General features: G+C 39.7%; 2 protein-coding genes and 1 non-coding gene across 3 annotated transcripts; 2 read left to right on the plus strand and 1 right to left on the minus strand.

Annotated features, from left to right (window-relative positions):
- Window positions 1-8185: 8185 nt before the first annotated feature.
- Window positions 8186-8292, minus strand: LOC145118065 (small nucleolar RNA R71). The gene has a single exon (XR_013713049.1). It is a non-coding gene; the product is annotated as a small nucleolar RNA R71 (small nucleolar RNA).
- A 1173-nt stretch (window positions 8293-9465) lies between these two features.
- On the plus strand, window positions 9466-9882 carry LOC145112551 (uncharacterized). The gene has a single exon (XM_079048703.1). The coding sequence runs from the start codon at window positions 9466-9468 to the stop codon at window positions 9880-9882; it is 417 nt and encodes a 138-aa protein (XP_078904829.1).
- Window positions 9883-12476: 2594 nt separating this feature from the next.
- Window positions 12477-13142, plus strand: LOC145112552 (uncharacterized). Its single transcript, XM_079048704.1, has one exon. It carries the CDS (start codon window positions 12477-12479, stop codon window positions 13140-13142), a length of 666 nt encoding a protein of 221 aa, XP_078904830.1.
- The last annotated feature ends 553 nt before the right edge of the window (window positions 13143-13695 follow it).

Here is a 13695-nt window from a genome sequence, read left to right on the forward strand (position 1 = left end):
AATTATTCTATTAATTTGATTAAATGTAAATAATTATTTAATGCATAATGATTTTGTAAGATCCCAAAAATTTCAACAAGTTTTAAACTTTTCAAAGCGACTCATTTACTAATAAAAGTGTTTACAAAACCATTGTTTCCAGAACATGATTTAAAATCAGAGTTCCCCAAAGTACCACCACATACGACATAATAACAAACAAACAAAACGCATACAGAGCCTTCAGCCTGACTGGAACGTTGCATCGGCCTACAGACTATCTGGAACCCTCATAGACACTTCAGCATGACTGGAATGCCTCACCGGGCCTACAAACTATCTGGAACGCTCACAGATCCTTCAGCATGACTGGAACACCTCACTGGGCCTACAGACTATCTGGAACGTCACAACATATTCAACATGACTGAAACGCCTAACCGGGCCTACAGACTATCTGGAACGCTCATAGTACCTTCAGCATGACTGGAACGCCTCACCGGGCCTACATACTATCTGGAACGTTCTATGGGCCTTTGGTCTGAATGGTATGCCTCTCAGGCATGCAGTCTATGCGGGACGCCCTGGGTCTCTTGGCCTTCCGTCCCGGCTGGTCCGCCTCAACTCAATAACCAACACATATCCACACATACCATAACATAACACCATATTGATATAAACATTATCGGGTTTGCTGACTGGCAGCAAAGAGCAATACAGTCTCAACCTAACCACACTACGTCGACATATGAAACCGATAAACATATAACCAATCAACACACAATCAGGCAGATCTACTGATCACTAAACATGTCAACATCATATATACTAGGATACCGATGGCAACGAAGGCCCAACCTAATTGCACAAAAAGACCATTTTACAAATATGGCCCAACTTCCTATCAAAAACAAAGTACCAACCCAATTACACCAAAAACCCAAGATTGCAACCTAAGCCCAATATGGCCCAACTTCCTATTAGGCCTAAAAATTCTTAAAGGACCAATACCCATAAAGTCCTTCAACTTAACCACGGCCCAAAACAGAAGCGCAATGGCCCAACAAGACCCAAAATCAAAAGGCCCAATAATGATGAACTGCGGAGTACGCCCTGCGTACTCAAGATGTACGCCCCATATACACGGCCTCGAAGCACAGAGTACAAGTCCTTTATGCACAAACTCAGCATTACGTTGAGCGTACACTTACGTACGCCCAATGTACTCTTCATACCCCTTTTTCACTCCAATAATCCCTTAATTAGTTAAGATACAATGCCAAACTCTCAGATCTTATTCGATAAGGCTACTTATCACGTAAAGTTGGAAACTTTACGTGATTGTAAGGAAAAAAGGGACTCAAATGTTCAATAAGGACTTAACAAAGGTCCTACTGCTTGCATGGACCAAAATACACTATAAAGCTTGCATTTTTATGAACCTAAGGACTGAATGGAGCTAATATCTAGCACCCATTGCTTCTGGAGTAGATCAAAAACCCATCTTTAACACAAAGGACTCCAAAATGCACAAAATACTCCATGAACTAGATATAACATATAAGATCACCAAGGTAGAAACTTTATACCTCCAAATTATATGTCAATATGCAACAAGCTTGGATCCAAAATCTTCAAGCAATCCTACACTTCCCCAAGAAGCTCGTTCTTCTTCTATGATCACCAAAATGTAAGAAATACCACCAAAAGGTCAAAAAACACACAAATAGGGGATAGGGTTTCGTTTCTAGGGTTTAGAGGGATGAAGGCTGAAGATATTAAGGTTAGGTGATGAGATAAGGAGCTTAAATAGGGTCCAATACCCTAAAATAGGGTTTGGGTTTGACTGGAGTACGCCATGCGTACTCCAAAGAACATTCACTACCATTTGGCTTAATATCCCCAATGTACAGCAATGTAAGCCCCACGTACTGGCCTCCACCCTTGTACGCCCCGCGTACCTGGTGAAAACCTAATTTTACCAATCTTCTGAAGGACATAACTTCTTTGTTATAGGTCTGTTTCCGACGATCCTTATATCCACGAAAAGGTAACGAGAAGTTCTACACTTCTATCAAATCATACCGGCCTAAAGACCTTCCGAACAAAAATCCAATTTCCATAAAATCCCGAACTTACACTTTACCGAAATACACCTTGGCTCCAAAACACAAACCGAACACCCGGATCACCATAGTTGCATTACTCGCACCCAAATGGGTATAGATCTCACCTTTTCCAAAGGCCCTAAGCCTTATGATAATTGATCTTTGAGGAACAACCTCAAATTAGGAATCAATTCAGAACAGGGCGCTACAACTCTCCCCTACTTAAATTAGATTTCGTCCTCGAAATCACTCCTTACCATGCTCCAGGAAACCACACACTCCGAACCGAGAAAAAATATTGATCCTTTATTGATGAACTAACGTTACTTCCATAATTCCAAAGCACCAAAACTTACCTAACCTCCACACAGGTGGAATCAATCCAAACTACAATCACAAGAGTCTCCTTCTACCAATAGAACTGAAAACATCCTTTAGACACTGAACCCTCTAACTAATAATCCGACATACAGATTCCTTAACCATAACTTGCTAATGAAAACATATGATTCAAAAATATCCTGACGACTCCCAATGCGAGCCTCAACTATATATCCGATGTAGAGGAACACGTACAATGCCAACATATTCTACAACATCTAACTATAAGACCGAATTGTCTCAATCAATATGATCCCCTACACCGGGAATCCAACAGATCTAAACGTCATAACCAAAAACATGATTCATAACTGATACCAAACCTTGGTAACCAACCCCTAATAATAGCTTGCAAGCAAACATGATTCATATTGCACCCTTCCACAGAGACTTTATGATATACAACTAACACTCCCAATTACCCTTAACTGTTACCTTTATCCAAACCACATACACCTCTCTCAGCAATATATATACTGAATTACCACAATACACATCCTTAGGGAATCCATAACCTCGTCTAAAAAGGGAAGAAATACCAGAGCTATATTGAAAGACAAACCTCAATCATTAAAAAGAATACATTCCCATGAATGATCGGTACAAGACCCCAAACCTTGATTGAGATTGAACAGATTCCACCAATACGCAACTAGCTCGCGAAGACTTCCAAGGTGATCCTAAATGCTGCCAAAACCTGAGCCTGCCATGAACCAAAATTCCACACCACCATTAAGGGTAAACATACCCAGAGACCAAAGGAACATAAAACATACTAAACTTGATGATAGGTTGACACATCCATAGAACTTCAACTGCCAAGACTTGAAACTTTCGGAGAAACTTCACTGAATGACGAACGATGCGACCAATAGCTGCAACGAGCTCCTTGACCATCCACTTTCTGCTAAGAGACAACTCATGTGTCTCTCGAACACATAAATCTGATCGCCACCTACTATATATCCCTCTCTTTACCAAAACCTGAACTGAGATCCCACATACTCGCACCATACCAAAAAGACCATTCTCCCTATAATACAAACCCGAACAGATCGATGCTCCTCCAAGAAGAATACTGAGTTCTCCCCCACTAAGGGCTCGGACTACCACCCAATGGTGTTGAAACCAAATCATAACTCAAATCAGCTTAAGAAGTTACAACCATCCCTAACTCTGTAATGAATAACACACGCAGGATGATCTTCCAAATAGGGAAGAGACAAATCCTAAGGGAATTCTGAATTTCAGTTGAAGAGCTCTGAAAATTTTCCAATCATAACCACTTAGCATTAAGGGATTACTGCAACTACATAGGTGAAACACCAACTTACTATTCAAGACATACATTCTTCTCCTTCAATCCTAACGGTCAATCCGAAACCTAACTTTCCTATATCCAAGGAAATAGACCATTAATCGCATCACAAAACATCCATACCACATCAATCCTCCTGTGCACTCCCATGCATACATGTTGTCGCCAAACACTGCGACCAACAGACCCCAACAGGGTTTACATCCTAACTCGCGTAGTCACAAGCCTGCTCACTCCTTCTCCAAACTCGAAAACTGAAAAGTGCATAATCCTTTCCATAGATAATGACAATCTAATCCATCAATCAACCACTCAACTTTCAGTTGCAATCACCCAACCGATTATAACAATCATTCCATTCATGAGTCCTACGACTCGAATGCACGACCTCGAGCAAAACCCTCGACACCTCAAAACCAACAAGCTCATATTGGTCTGCACATATCACCCAAACCGATATCGCCACTGGGTCCCAAAACAATTACTAGACCCGCCCTCATATATGAGCAACCATAACCAAAAGATCGACCGAAAAAAAACCACTGCCACAAATCATGGTATCAAACCATGCTATCTCTCCCGACCAACCCTTAGAATCCCCGAAACTCTCCTTGATTAGAGTATGGATCATGTGCTTCCAGTAGTACGGGCCTAATACTACATTCCACACCTATCCATACTTTCCTCAAGGATCATATCGGGTCCTCTATGACCTATCCATAAAATACTCCCAAGACCTGCTCAACAATGAAACAACCACATTAGCATACTCCCTAGGCTCTCCTAGGATTCCCCACCTCCCCTGCCATCAGCTGCTGAGGGGCTCCGATCAATTCTAGCCAACCGCTTCATGAATAAAATTACATGCAACAAAACTTAAATAATCTTTCGACTAAAGGACCCAACCCTACAACGGTTAGATTCAAATGAGAGTTGTGTAATAGGGCCAAATCCTTCACTTTAGGATTATTTAACCTCCAGAGCATGTAAATTAATATGAGTTAGCTCCCATCAATGTGAGTCCCACAAAGCACAAAGCAAGCATCATTCAAGGAGTGGAGTCGACCGACATTAAAACACAATAAAGTAAGACAGATCATCATACGAAATCCTCGATCTCTATCTCAAAGGATCTCAAATGCACCTTTGCCATGCCCTCACTCTCTCAAGAATGGGTAAAAAATCCTGACGCTCACCCGCCATATACTGAACCCACTCATGAAACTTCCACCAACCCTGCAGCACTCGTGTATGCTAATCCTACATAACACCGGATCCTATAAACGGTGTGGTAATTTGGGGTCTACTTACTGGATCCAACTAATCGTATACATCGCATCCTTTCTTGATTATTTTGAAAACAATTTTGAAAATCATTTTTAAAACCTTTTCATTTCCTTGGTTTCAGACTGGATTCATACGAGTGTTCATCCAATTTACTCAAACCAAGGCTCTGATACCAACTTGTAACATCCCAAATATTTTAACAAATTTTAAACTTTTCAAAACAACCCATTTACTAATAAAAGTGTTTACAAAACCATTGTTTCCAAAACATAATTTAAAATCAGAGTCTCCCAAGATCCAATCAGTTGTAAAACCAAGGATGTTTGCGGTCACGCCTTCGCCTTGCCACCATCGTCTGGTACACCTGAAACAATAAACCGAAACTGTAAGAAAAAATCTTAGTGAGTTCCCCCAAAGTACCACCACATACCACATAATAACAAACAAACAACACGCATATAGAGCCTTCAGCCTGACTGAAATGCCACACCGGCCTACAGACTATCTGGAACTCTCACAGATCCTTCAACATGTCTGGAACACCTCACCATGCCTAAAGACTATCTGGAACGCTCACAGCGCCTTCAACATGACTGGAACACCTCACCGGGCCCACAAACTATCTAGAACGCTCACAGAACCTTCAACATGACTGGAACGCCTAACCGGGCCTACAGATTATCTGGAACGCTCACAAATCTTTCATCATGACTGGAATGCCTCACCGGGCCTACAAACTATCTGGAACGTTCTATAGGCCTTCAGCCTGACTCGTACTCCTCTCGGGCATGCAGTCTATCCGGGACGCCCTGGGTCTCTTAGCCTTCAGTCCTAGCTGGTCCGCCTCAACCCAATAACCAACTAATATTTGCATATTTAATCATATAATTCATGCGTTATCTTAATATTTTATGTTGTATTTGTTTCAAACAATGAACAAAGGGTACTTAATTAGTTTAAAATTTCATTTGCAGCAACAAAGGCATGCTCGGAAGGAAAAGGAAGCGGATTTGGCAATTGAAAGCTTGGATCTTGGATTTTAAAGAAAAAGAAGAAATTGGAGAAGAACACGACGTGTTATCTCTAAACACGGCATGTTGAGAGGAAAAATACAGATGGAATCGTGCCTTGCCGTACACACGATTTTAATGAAGAACACGGCGTGTTAGGTCCTAGAACACGTCGTGATGCATCGTTTTTCAGAATCTATTTAAGGATCGTTTATGTTCGAAACCCTAACGAATGTTGGAGGTTTTTAGTGATTTTTGGAGGCCAGAGAGATCCCCAAGGAGCTGTAGATTACAGAGTTCGACTTGTAGCTTTTGTTTGAAGAGAGCTAAGGCAAAATCACATCCTTTTTACTTAATTCTCTTGTTTACATCATGTTTGCAATATTGAATTTCATTTTTATGATTGTTTCTACTAAAGTCATGGGCTAAACACCCTACTTTCGTTTAGAGTAGAGGATCTTCTTATTATGGTTTGATTTTGTGGCTATAGATTATGTTTAATTTATTATTCATCATGCTAATTTTGTTAACAGAACCATATATGTTATTGGCAATTATTTCCTGTTGATTAATAAGTCTATTGAGATTGCATGAACATCTTTCTTGATTGCTTGCCTCTTATGATTTTGTGACCATCAAGATTGTAAGCCTAGTGTTGTGAACATAACCTAGGGTTAACTAGAAAATAAGTAAATCAATATGTGAGTTATATATGATGACTAACATATATATAATTTAATTGAACCAACCAATTTAATTAACTATTATTACAATTCTTGCATGATTCGAACTTAACACTAGGAAACTTGTCAGTTTAATCAACTGATCGCTGCTTGAATTGACTGATTTGCTAAAGTATTAGTAATAGTGAACATGAACCTAACCATATTAGAAATCGGTAATTGATAATACATTAATCTATTTCACTTGCCACGAAATCAACCATAAGATTAAGTGAATTGACTCTAAACAAAAGTCTCTTTAATATTGTTAAATCAAGTCATCTTTTTTTCCTTCAGGTAGTTGTTAATTGTTTCTTTGTTAAGTGTTTAATAGATTGTTTAAGTTTCCAGTCTTGCAAAACTAGAGAAAGCCCCCTCTTTAAGAATTGTTTTAATTAGTTAACATTAGTAATAGTTTAATTGTTTTTACCATTCCATGTGTTCGACACCTTACTTAACTGCACTAAACTACTATTCGATTAGGTACATTGGCTATCGAGTGTTGGTTTTTGTTTAAGTTAGCTAGGACTAAAACACATACATTTCACACACATCTATTTTTTGGCGCTATTACCGGGGAATGGTTCTAAATAGTTAATTTTATTTGCTAATTGTTATCGATCCTTTGTGTAAGATTGATCTCACATAAAGTTACAAGATTTTATTTTTTAATTTTATTTTTTGTTTATTCTGTTTTCGCGTTGAGCAGGCCATGGTCAATTTTGAACACGCCGTGTTTATCATGTTTCCAGTTTTTGTTCGTTTTACACATAACTTTTTGTCTTGTTTCAGCTAGTTTATGACCCAGAGCTCTAATTCTATAGTAGTACCACCATTGGAAGATCCGGAATCAATTTTGCGCAAAAAGAAGTACAAAGCAATCGAGGATTCTAGCGGTTTTGAAAGATTCGAGAAAACTCAAGACAAGAAGGCAGTTCAACCTGAAACACATGAATTTGAAGAGGAAAGTGAAACCTAGTTAGAAGCAGAAATGGCAAACATCGCAGACATATCCATGGAGGAATTCAAAAAGAGGATGCGTGAGGATACTGGATTAGGTCTTGTGCAACCCACCATTCCAGCGACAACAAAATTTGAGTTGAAGGGTCACATACTCACCCAACTAAAGGACATCCCGTTCTTTGGGAAGGATCACGAAGATTCCTATAAAAACATTGACGAGGTCAACGACATAGCCGACTACTTCAATATTCCAAATGTGCCACACGAGACTGTGCTACTTAGGATGCTACCGGTTGCATTCAAAGGTTCCGCGAAGGATTGGTTGAAAGCAATCCCTCCAGGATCAATAACCACATGGTCAAAGATGCGTGAAGAGTTCATTCAGTAGTTCTGCCCCCCCCCCCCTCGAAGGTCTCAAAGTTAAAGAAAGAAATCGCCAATTTTGAATAGCAAGGAGGTGAATCACTTTATGAAGCATGGGAAAGATACAAAGGCTTGCTGAGAAATTGTCCACGAAACGACCTCAATGTGAAACAGGAAGTCTCCATTTTCAATGATGGATTCAATGTGACAAACAGAAAGCTCCTTGACTCACAAGGACCACTCACAAAAAAAACAACAACTTTGATAAAGGGGTTGATTGAAGAACTCTCTAAACACTCAAGAGAATATCATAATCCTCGAAATGACACGACTCGAGGGACTTTGAATGCAACTTCAAATGATATAGCGACACTTATGGATAAATTGGAGAGCATGGATCGTAGGATAACAAAGATGGACCAATCTATCCATGCCATTCGTGTGGGGTGTGACAACTGTAACGGTCCACATGTAACAAAAGATTGTGACCTTGATGAGAATGGGAACCAGAAGGTGCAAGTGTGTTATTCAGCGGGGATAGATTTGATGAATATTGGAGAAAACCTAAAAAGGATTGGCTACCATATGAGGAATACAAGACGGTCAAGGAGGAGAAGTTCAAGCAAAATGCGAGAGGAGTTTATCAAAGAGAAGATCCAGTAAAAGAAAAGAAGACGGATTTTGAAGCCATGCTTACCCATTTCGCATCCGCATCCAAAAAAAGACATGACAAAACGGATGATGTGATAAGGGATCAACAAGCTATGATGAAAGATCAACAAACTCTACTGAGGAATCAGCAAGCTTCAATTCTCAACATTGAGAAGCAACTCCGGGAACTTGCAAAACAATTCAACAGAAAGTCATCGGGCGGACTTCCAAGCAACACCGAGCAAAATCCGAGAGGGGCACATATAAATGTTGTGACAACAAGAAGCGGTAAAATAGTCCCTCCTATGGCCCCAATCCTGAATGAAGATCCAAAAGTGGTGCAGGAAGTAGACAAGGAAAACCGAGAATCTCATTCTGAAGACTCAACACGGTGTGTTCAGGAGAAGGACACGACGTGTTTTTCGACTAAAGAAAATAAAATCCCTCCGGTAAAGCCATATTAGCCTCCATTACCATTATCGATCCGAGTTAGACAAGATAAACAGAATGAAGACTACAAGAAGTTTCTATATCATATAAAAGCCCTCCAAATCAACATCCCATTCATTGAGGCGGTGGCTCAAATGCTAAAGTATGCGAAATTCTTAAAAGACCTTCTCACTAATAGGAAGAAGATGGAGGAGGAATCTAAAGTAGCTCTGAACGAGAATTGATCAGCCACGATGTTGAACAAAATACCAGAGAAGATGGGGGGCCCAGGGATCTTAACTTTGCCATGTCAATTCGGGAATTTGGATACAAGTTATGCATTGGCTGATTCGGGATCTAGTGTAAATCTTATGCCCTATTCATTCTTCAAAAAGTTGAATCTTCTGGAACCAAGGCCCATCCGCATGGCGATTCATCTAGCAAACAATATGGTGACATTCCCAAGAGGGATATGCGAGGATCTTTTGGTGAAAGTTGATAAATTTGTGTTTCCTGCTGATTTTATTGTGCTAGATATGGAAGAAGATCATCAAGTACCAGTTATTCCAGGAAGACCGTTTCTAAGCATCGATTGCGCTGTAGTGGACATGAGAGAGTCTAAAATTACTCTCTGGGTAAGAGATGATTCAGTCACCTTTGGATTTGATTGAGCGATGAAGCATTCAAGGTTTAGTGATGACACGGTTTTCTCGGTGGACACATTTGAAGAGCTAATGGAAAAAGAATTGCCGATCTGGCAAGAAGACACATCGGGAGGATTCACGTTCCTTTCAAAATGGGGATTTGATGCTGAAAAGGATCTCAAAGAGTTGGAAATATTACTTGAGGAAAGTGAATTCGAAGATCTTACAAGGCATTCTGAAACCCCAACACGATGTTTTGAGGAGACCAACACGACCTATTTAGGTCAAAAATCGCGATCTAACGGGATAAATGAGTTCAACAGGGCGTGATCTATTGATATACACTCCGTGTCTAGTGATCATAAGAAAAAATTGGAACTTAAAACTTTTCCGGAGCATTTGGAATATGATTTTCTGGAAGAGAATGAATAAAAGCCGGATATTATACCTTCTAACCTTACACCAACTAAAAAAGGAAAGTCTTGTGAAGGTTCTAAAGAAAAGGAAGAATGCCATTACTTGAATGATTACCGACATCAAGGGCATTACTCCTTCCTATTGCTCGCACAAGATCATCCTAGAAGAAGGAGCAAAGCCGGTAGTACACCATCAGAGACGATTAAACCCGAATATATAATAGGTGGTCAAAAAGGAGGTCGTGAAGCTTTTTGATGCCGGAATCATCTGTTCCATTTCCAACAGTCAATAGGTGAGTCCATTTCAAGTAGCGCCAAAGAAATGAGGGATGATGGTCGTAATGAATGAGAAGAATGAGTTAATACCTACACGAACGGTAACCGGTTGGCGAGTGTACATCGACTATCACAAGTTAAACGATGCCACTTGCAAAGACCATTTCCCTCTCCCTTTTATTGATCAAATGCTTGAACGATTATCTGGTCATTGCTATTACTGTTTTCTAGATGGATTTTCAGGTTATATTCAGATTCCCATTGACCCAATTGATCAATAGAAGATGGCGTTCACATGTCCTAGTAGAACTTTTGCATATTGACGCACGCCTTTTGGGTTATGCAATGTATCGGCCACCTTTCAACGATGCATGATGGCCATCTTCCATGACATGGTGGATACGTTTATGGAAGTTTTTATGGATGACTTTTCAGTATTTGGTTCTTCTTTCGATGATTGCCTTACTAACCTTAATTTGATGCTTGCTGGGTGTGAGAAGACCAATTTGGTCTTGAATTGGGAAAAATATCATTTCATGGTGAAAGAGGGAATCGTGTTAGGTCATAAATTTTCCAAATTAGGGATTGAGGTGGATCGAGCAAAGATCGACACCATTGCCAAGTTAGCCCCAACAAATAACGTGAAGGGCGTTAGGAGTGTTTTAGGTCACGCGGGTTTTTACCATTGTTTTATAAAAGATTTCTCTAAAATAACAAGACCTTTGACTCAATTACTTTTAAAAGATGTACCCTTTGATTTTTCTAAAGAATGCCTAGAAGCTTTTGAGATTTTAAAAGAAAAATTTACTAATGCCCCGAGCATTATCGCCCAGAATTGGAACTTGCCTTTCGAGATAATGTATGATGCCAGTGACTATGGTTTGAGAGCCGTGCTTGGTCAAAGGGGTGATAAGCACTTTCAACCCATCTACTATGCAATTAAGAAATTAAACCTGACCTAAGAAAATTACACCGCCAGTAAAAAATAATTATTAGTCGTGGTTTATGCATTTAACAAGTTTCGTCCCTACCTTATATAGTCCAAAAAAATAGTTTTTATTGGCCATTCTGCTATCAAGTATTTGTTTTCCAAGCAGGATGCCAAACCAAGATTGATCCGATCGTTACTATTACTTCAAGAATTTGACATCGAGATAAGGGACAAGAGAGGAATGGAAAACATAGTGGCTGACCATTTGTCAAGATTGGATAATTCAGAGAGGGAAGAGATGGAAAACAAGGGCATTGGGGATGACTTTCCAGAGGAGTACTTGATGATGGTAGTAGGATAAGAGCCTTGGTATGTAGACATTGTAAATTTTTTGGCATGCGGCTATCTTCCAAAAGGGTTAACTTACCAGCAAAACAAAAAGCTCTTCTCAGAAATCAAATATTATTTATGGGATGAGCCTTATCTTTTCAGAAGTTGTGCATATGGTATCATTAGAAGATAAGTGTTTGGCAAGGAAATCTAGGATATATTGAGGCATTGTCACCAAGGGCCTACAGGAGGACATTATGGAGCTCAATACACATCCAAGAAGGTGTTTGATGCAGGTTTCTATTAGCCAACGATCTTCAAGGATGCTACTACTTATGTAAGAGAGTGTGACTCGTGCCAGAGGATGGGAAATATATCATCAAGGAACGAGATGCCATAAAGGAACATCCAAGTGTGTGAGGTGTTCGATGTATGGGGTATAGATTTTATGGGACCCTTTCCATCATCTAGGGGGAATAAGTACATCCTTGTGGCAATCAATTATGTTTCCAAGTAGGCAAAAGCACATTCATTACCAACCAATGATGAACGAGTGGTTGTGAAGTTACTTAGAAAATTATTCTCTCATTTTGGAGTGCCAAAAGCACTTATAAGTGACAGGGGAACCCATTATGCTAATGATAAACTTGCAAAAGTATTATAGAAATATGGGGTACGCCATAGGTCTTCAACACCATATCATCCTCAAACGAATGGGCCAAACAGAGATCACAAATAGGGCACTCAAAAGAATATTGGAAAGATCCGTGGGGAGTAATAGGAAGGAATGGTCGGACAAACTCGATGATGCGCTTTGGGAATTTCGCACCATGTTCAAAACATCCATTGGGACTACACCTTATCGATTAGTTTTTGGGAAAAACTTCCATTTACCGGTGGAACTGAAGCATAAAGCGTACTGGGCATTAAGGACATGCAACTTCGAACCGAGTGAATTGCGCACCAATCGGCTTATGCAAATGCATGTCTTGGAAGAGTTGATAAACGAGTCATATACAAACTCGTTGATCTACAAGGATAAGATGAAAAAATGGCACGATGCAATGCTGAAAGGGAATATGGAATTCGAAGCCGGTCAAAAAGTTCTCTTTTACAACTCAAGGTTGAAATTTTTTCCCAGAAAGTTTCGTACACGATGGTCCGGACCATTCAAAATAAAGCAAGTGTATCCATATTGGGTAATCGAGATATTCAAGAAAGATGGGTCAAACTTTAAGGTAAATGGGCATAGAGTAAAACATTACGAGGAAGGAATGCCAAGCGAAGAAAGAATCGAAGAAGGCATGAACTTGGCAGAGAATGCCACAGCATAGGGCGGAAAGGAGTCCATCTCAAGACTCCTCAAAAAGAAACGCTTGTGGGAGGCAACCCGTAATTAGAGTTTGCTTTTATTTTTCTTTATCTTTCTTTTATTTTTTTTGTTTTCTTTCCTTTATTTTGTTAAGGATATTTAATCTTTGTCTTCTAAATAATTCACATGTTGCTTGAGGGCAAGCAAGACTTAAGTGTGGGGTGTGGTAAAACTTTCAATGAACAAACATAAACTTTTATGTTTTGAACACCCAACACGGCGTGGATGAGCTGTTCCCACACCGTGTTTGAGCAAAAATTCACGATTTTACGAAGATTTCCGTCTCAACATGGTGTGTTGATTTAGTACTTACTGAAAATAAATCATTTTTAAACTCAGTCAAAAAGGGTTCTCTAACCATAAAGTTCAAAAATCATTTCACTTTTCAACCATTACCCCCAAACATGCCGAGTTTCCTTCAAGCGTCCTCAGTCTCCAATCCCTTCCGCTTTGCTTTGCTTTCTTCAAGAAAGGTAAGATCTTTAACCCCTAAATCTTTTAAAGTTAAGGTTTTT

Source organism: Lactuca virosa, chromosome 5, assembly GCF_052849685.1.
Source record: "Lactuca virosa cultivar CGN04683 chromosome 5, Lactuca_virosa_CGN04683_v6, whole genome shotgun sequence".
Taxonomy (NCBI): domain Eukaryota; kingdom Viridiplantae; phylum Streptophyta; class Magnoliopsida; order Asterales; family Asteraceae; genus Lactuca; species Lactuca virosa.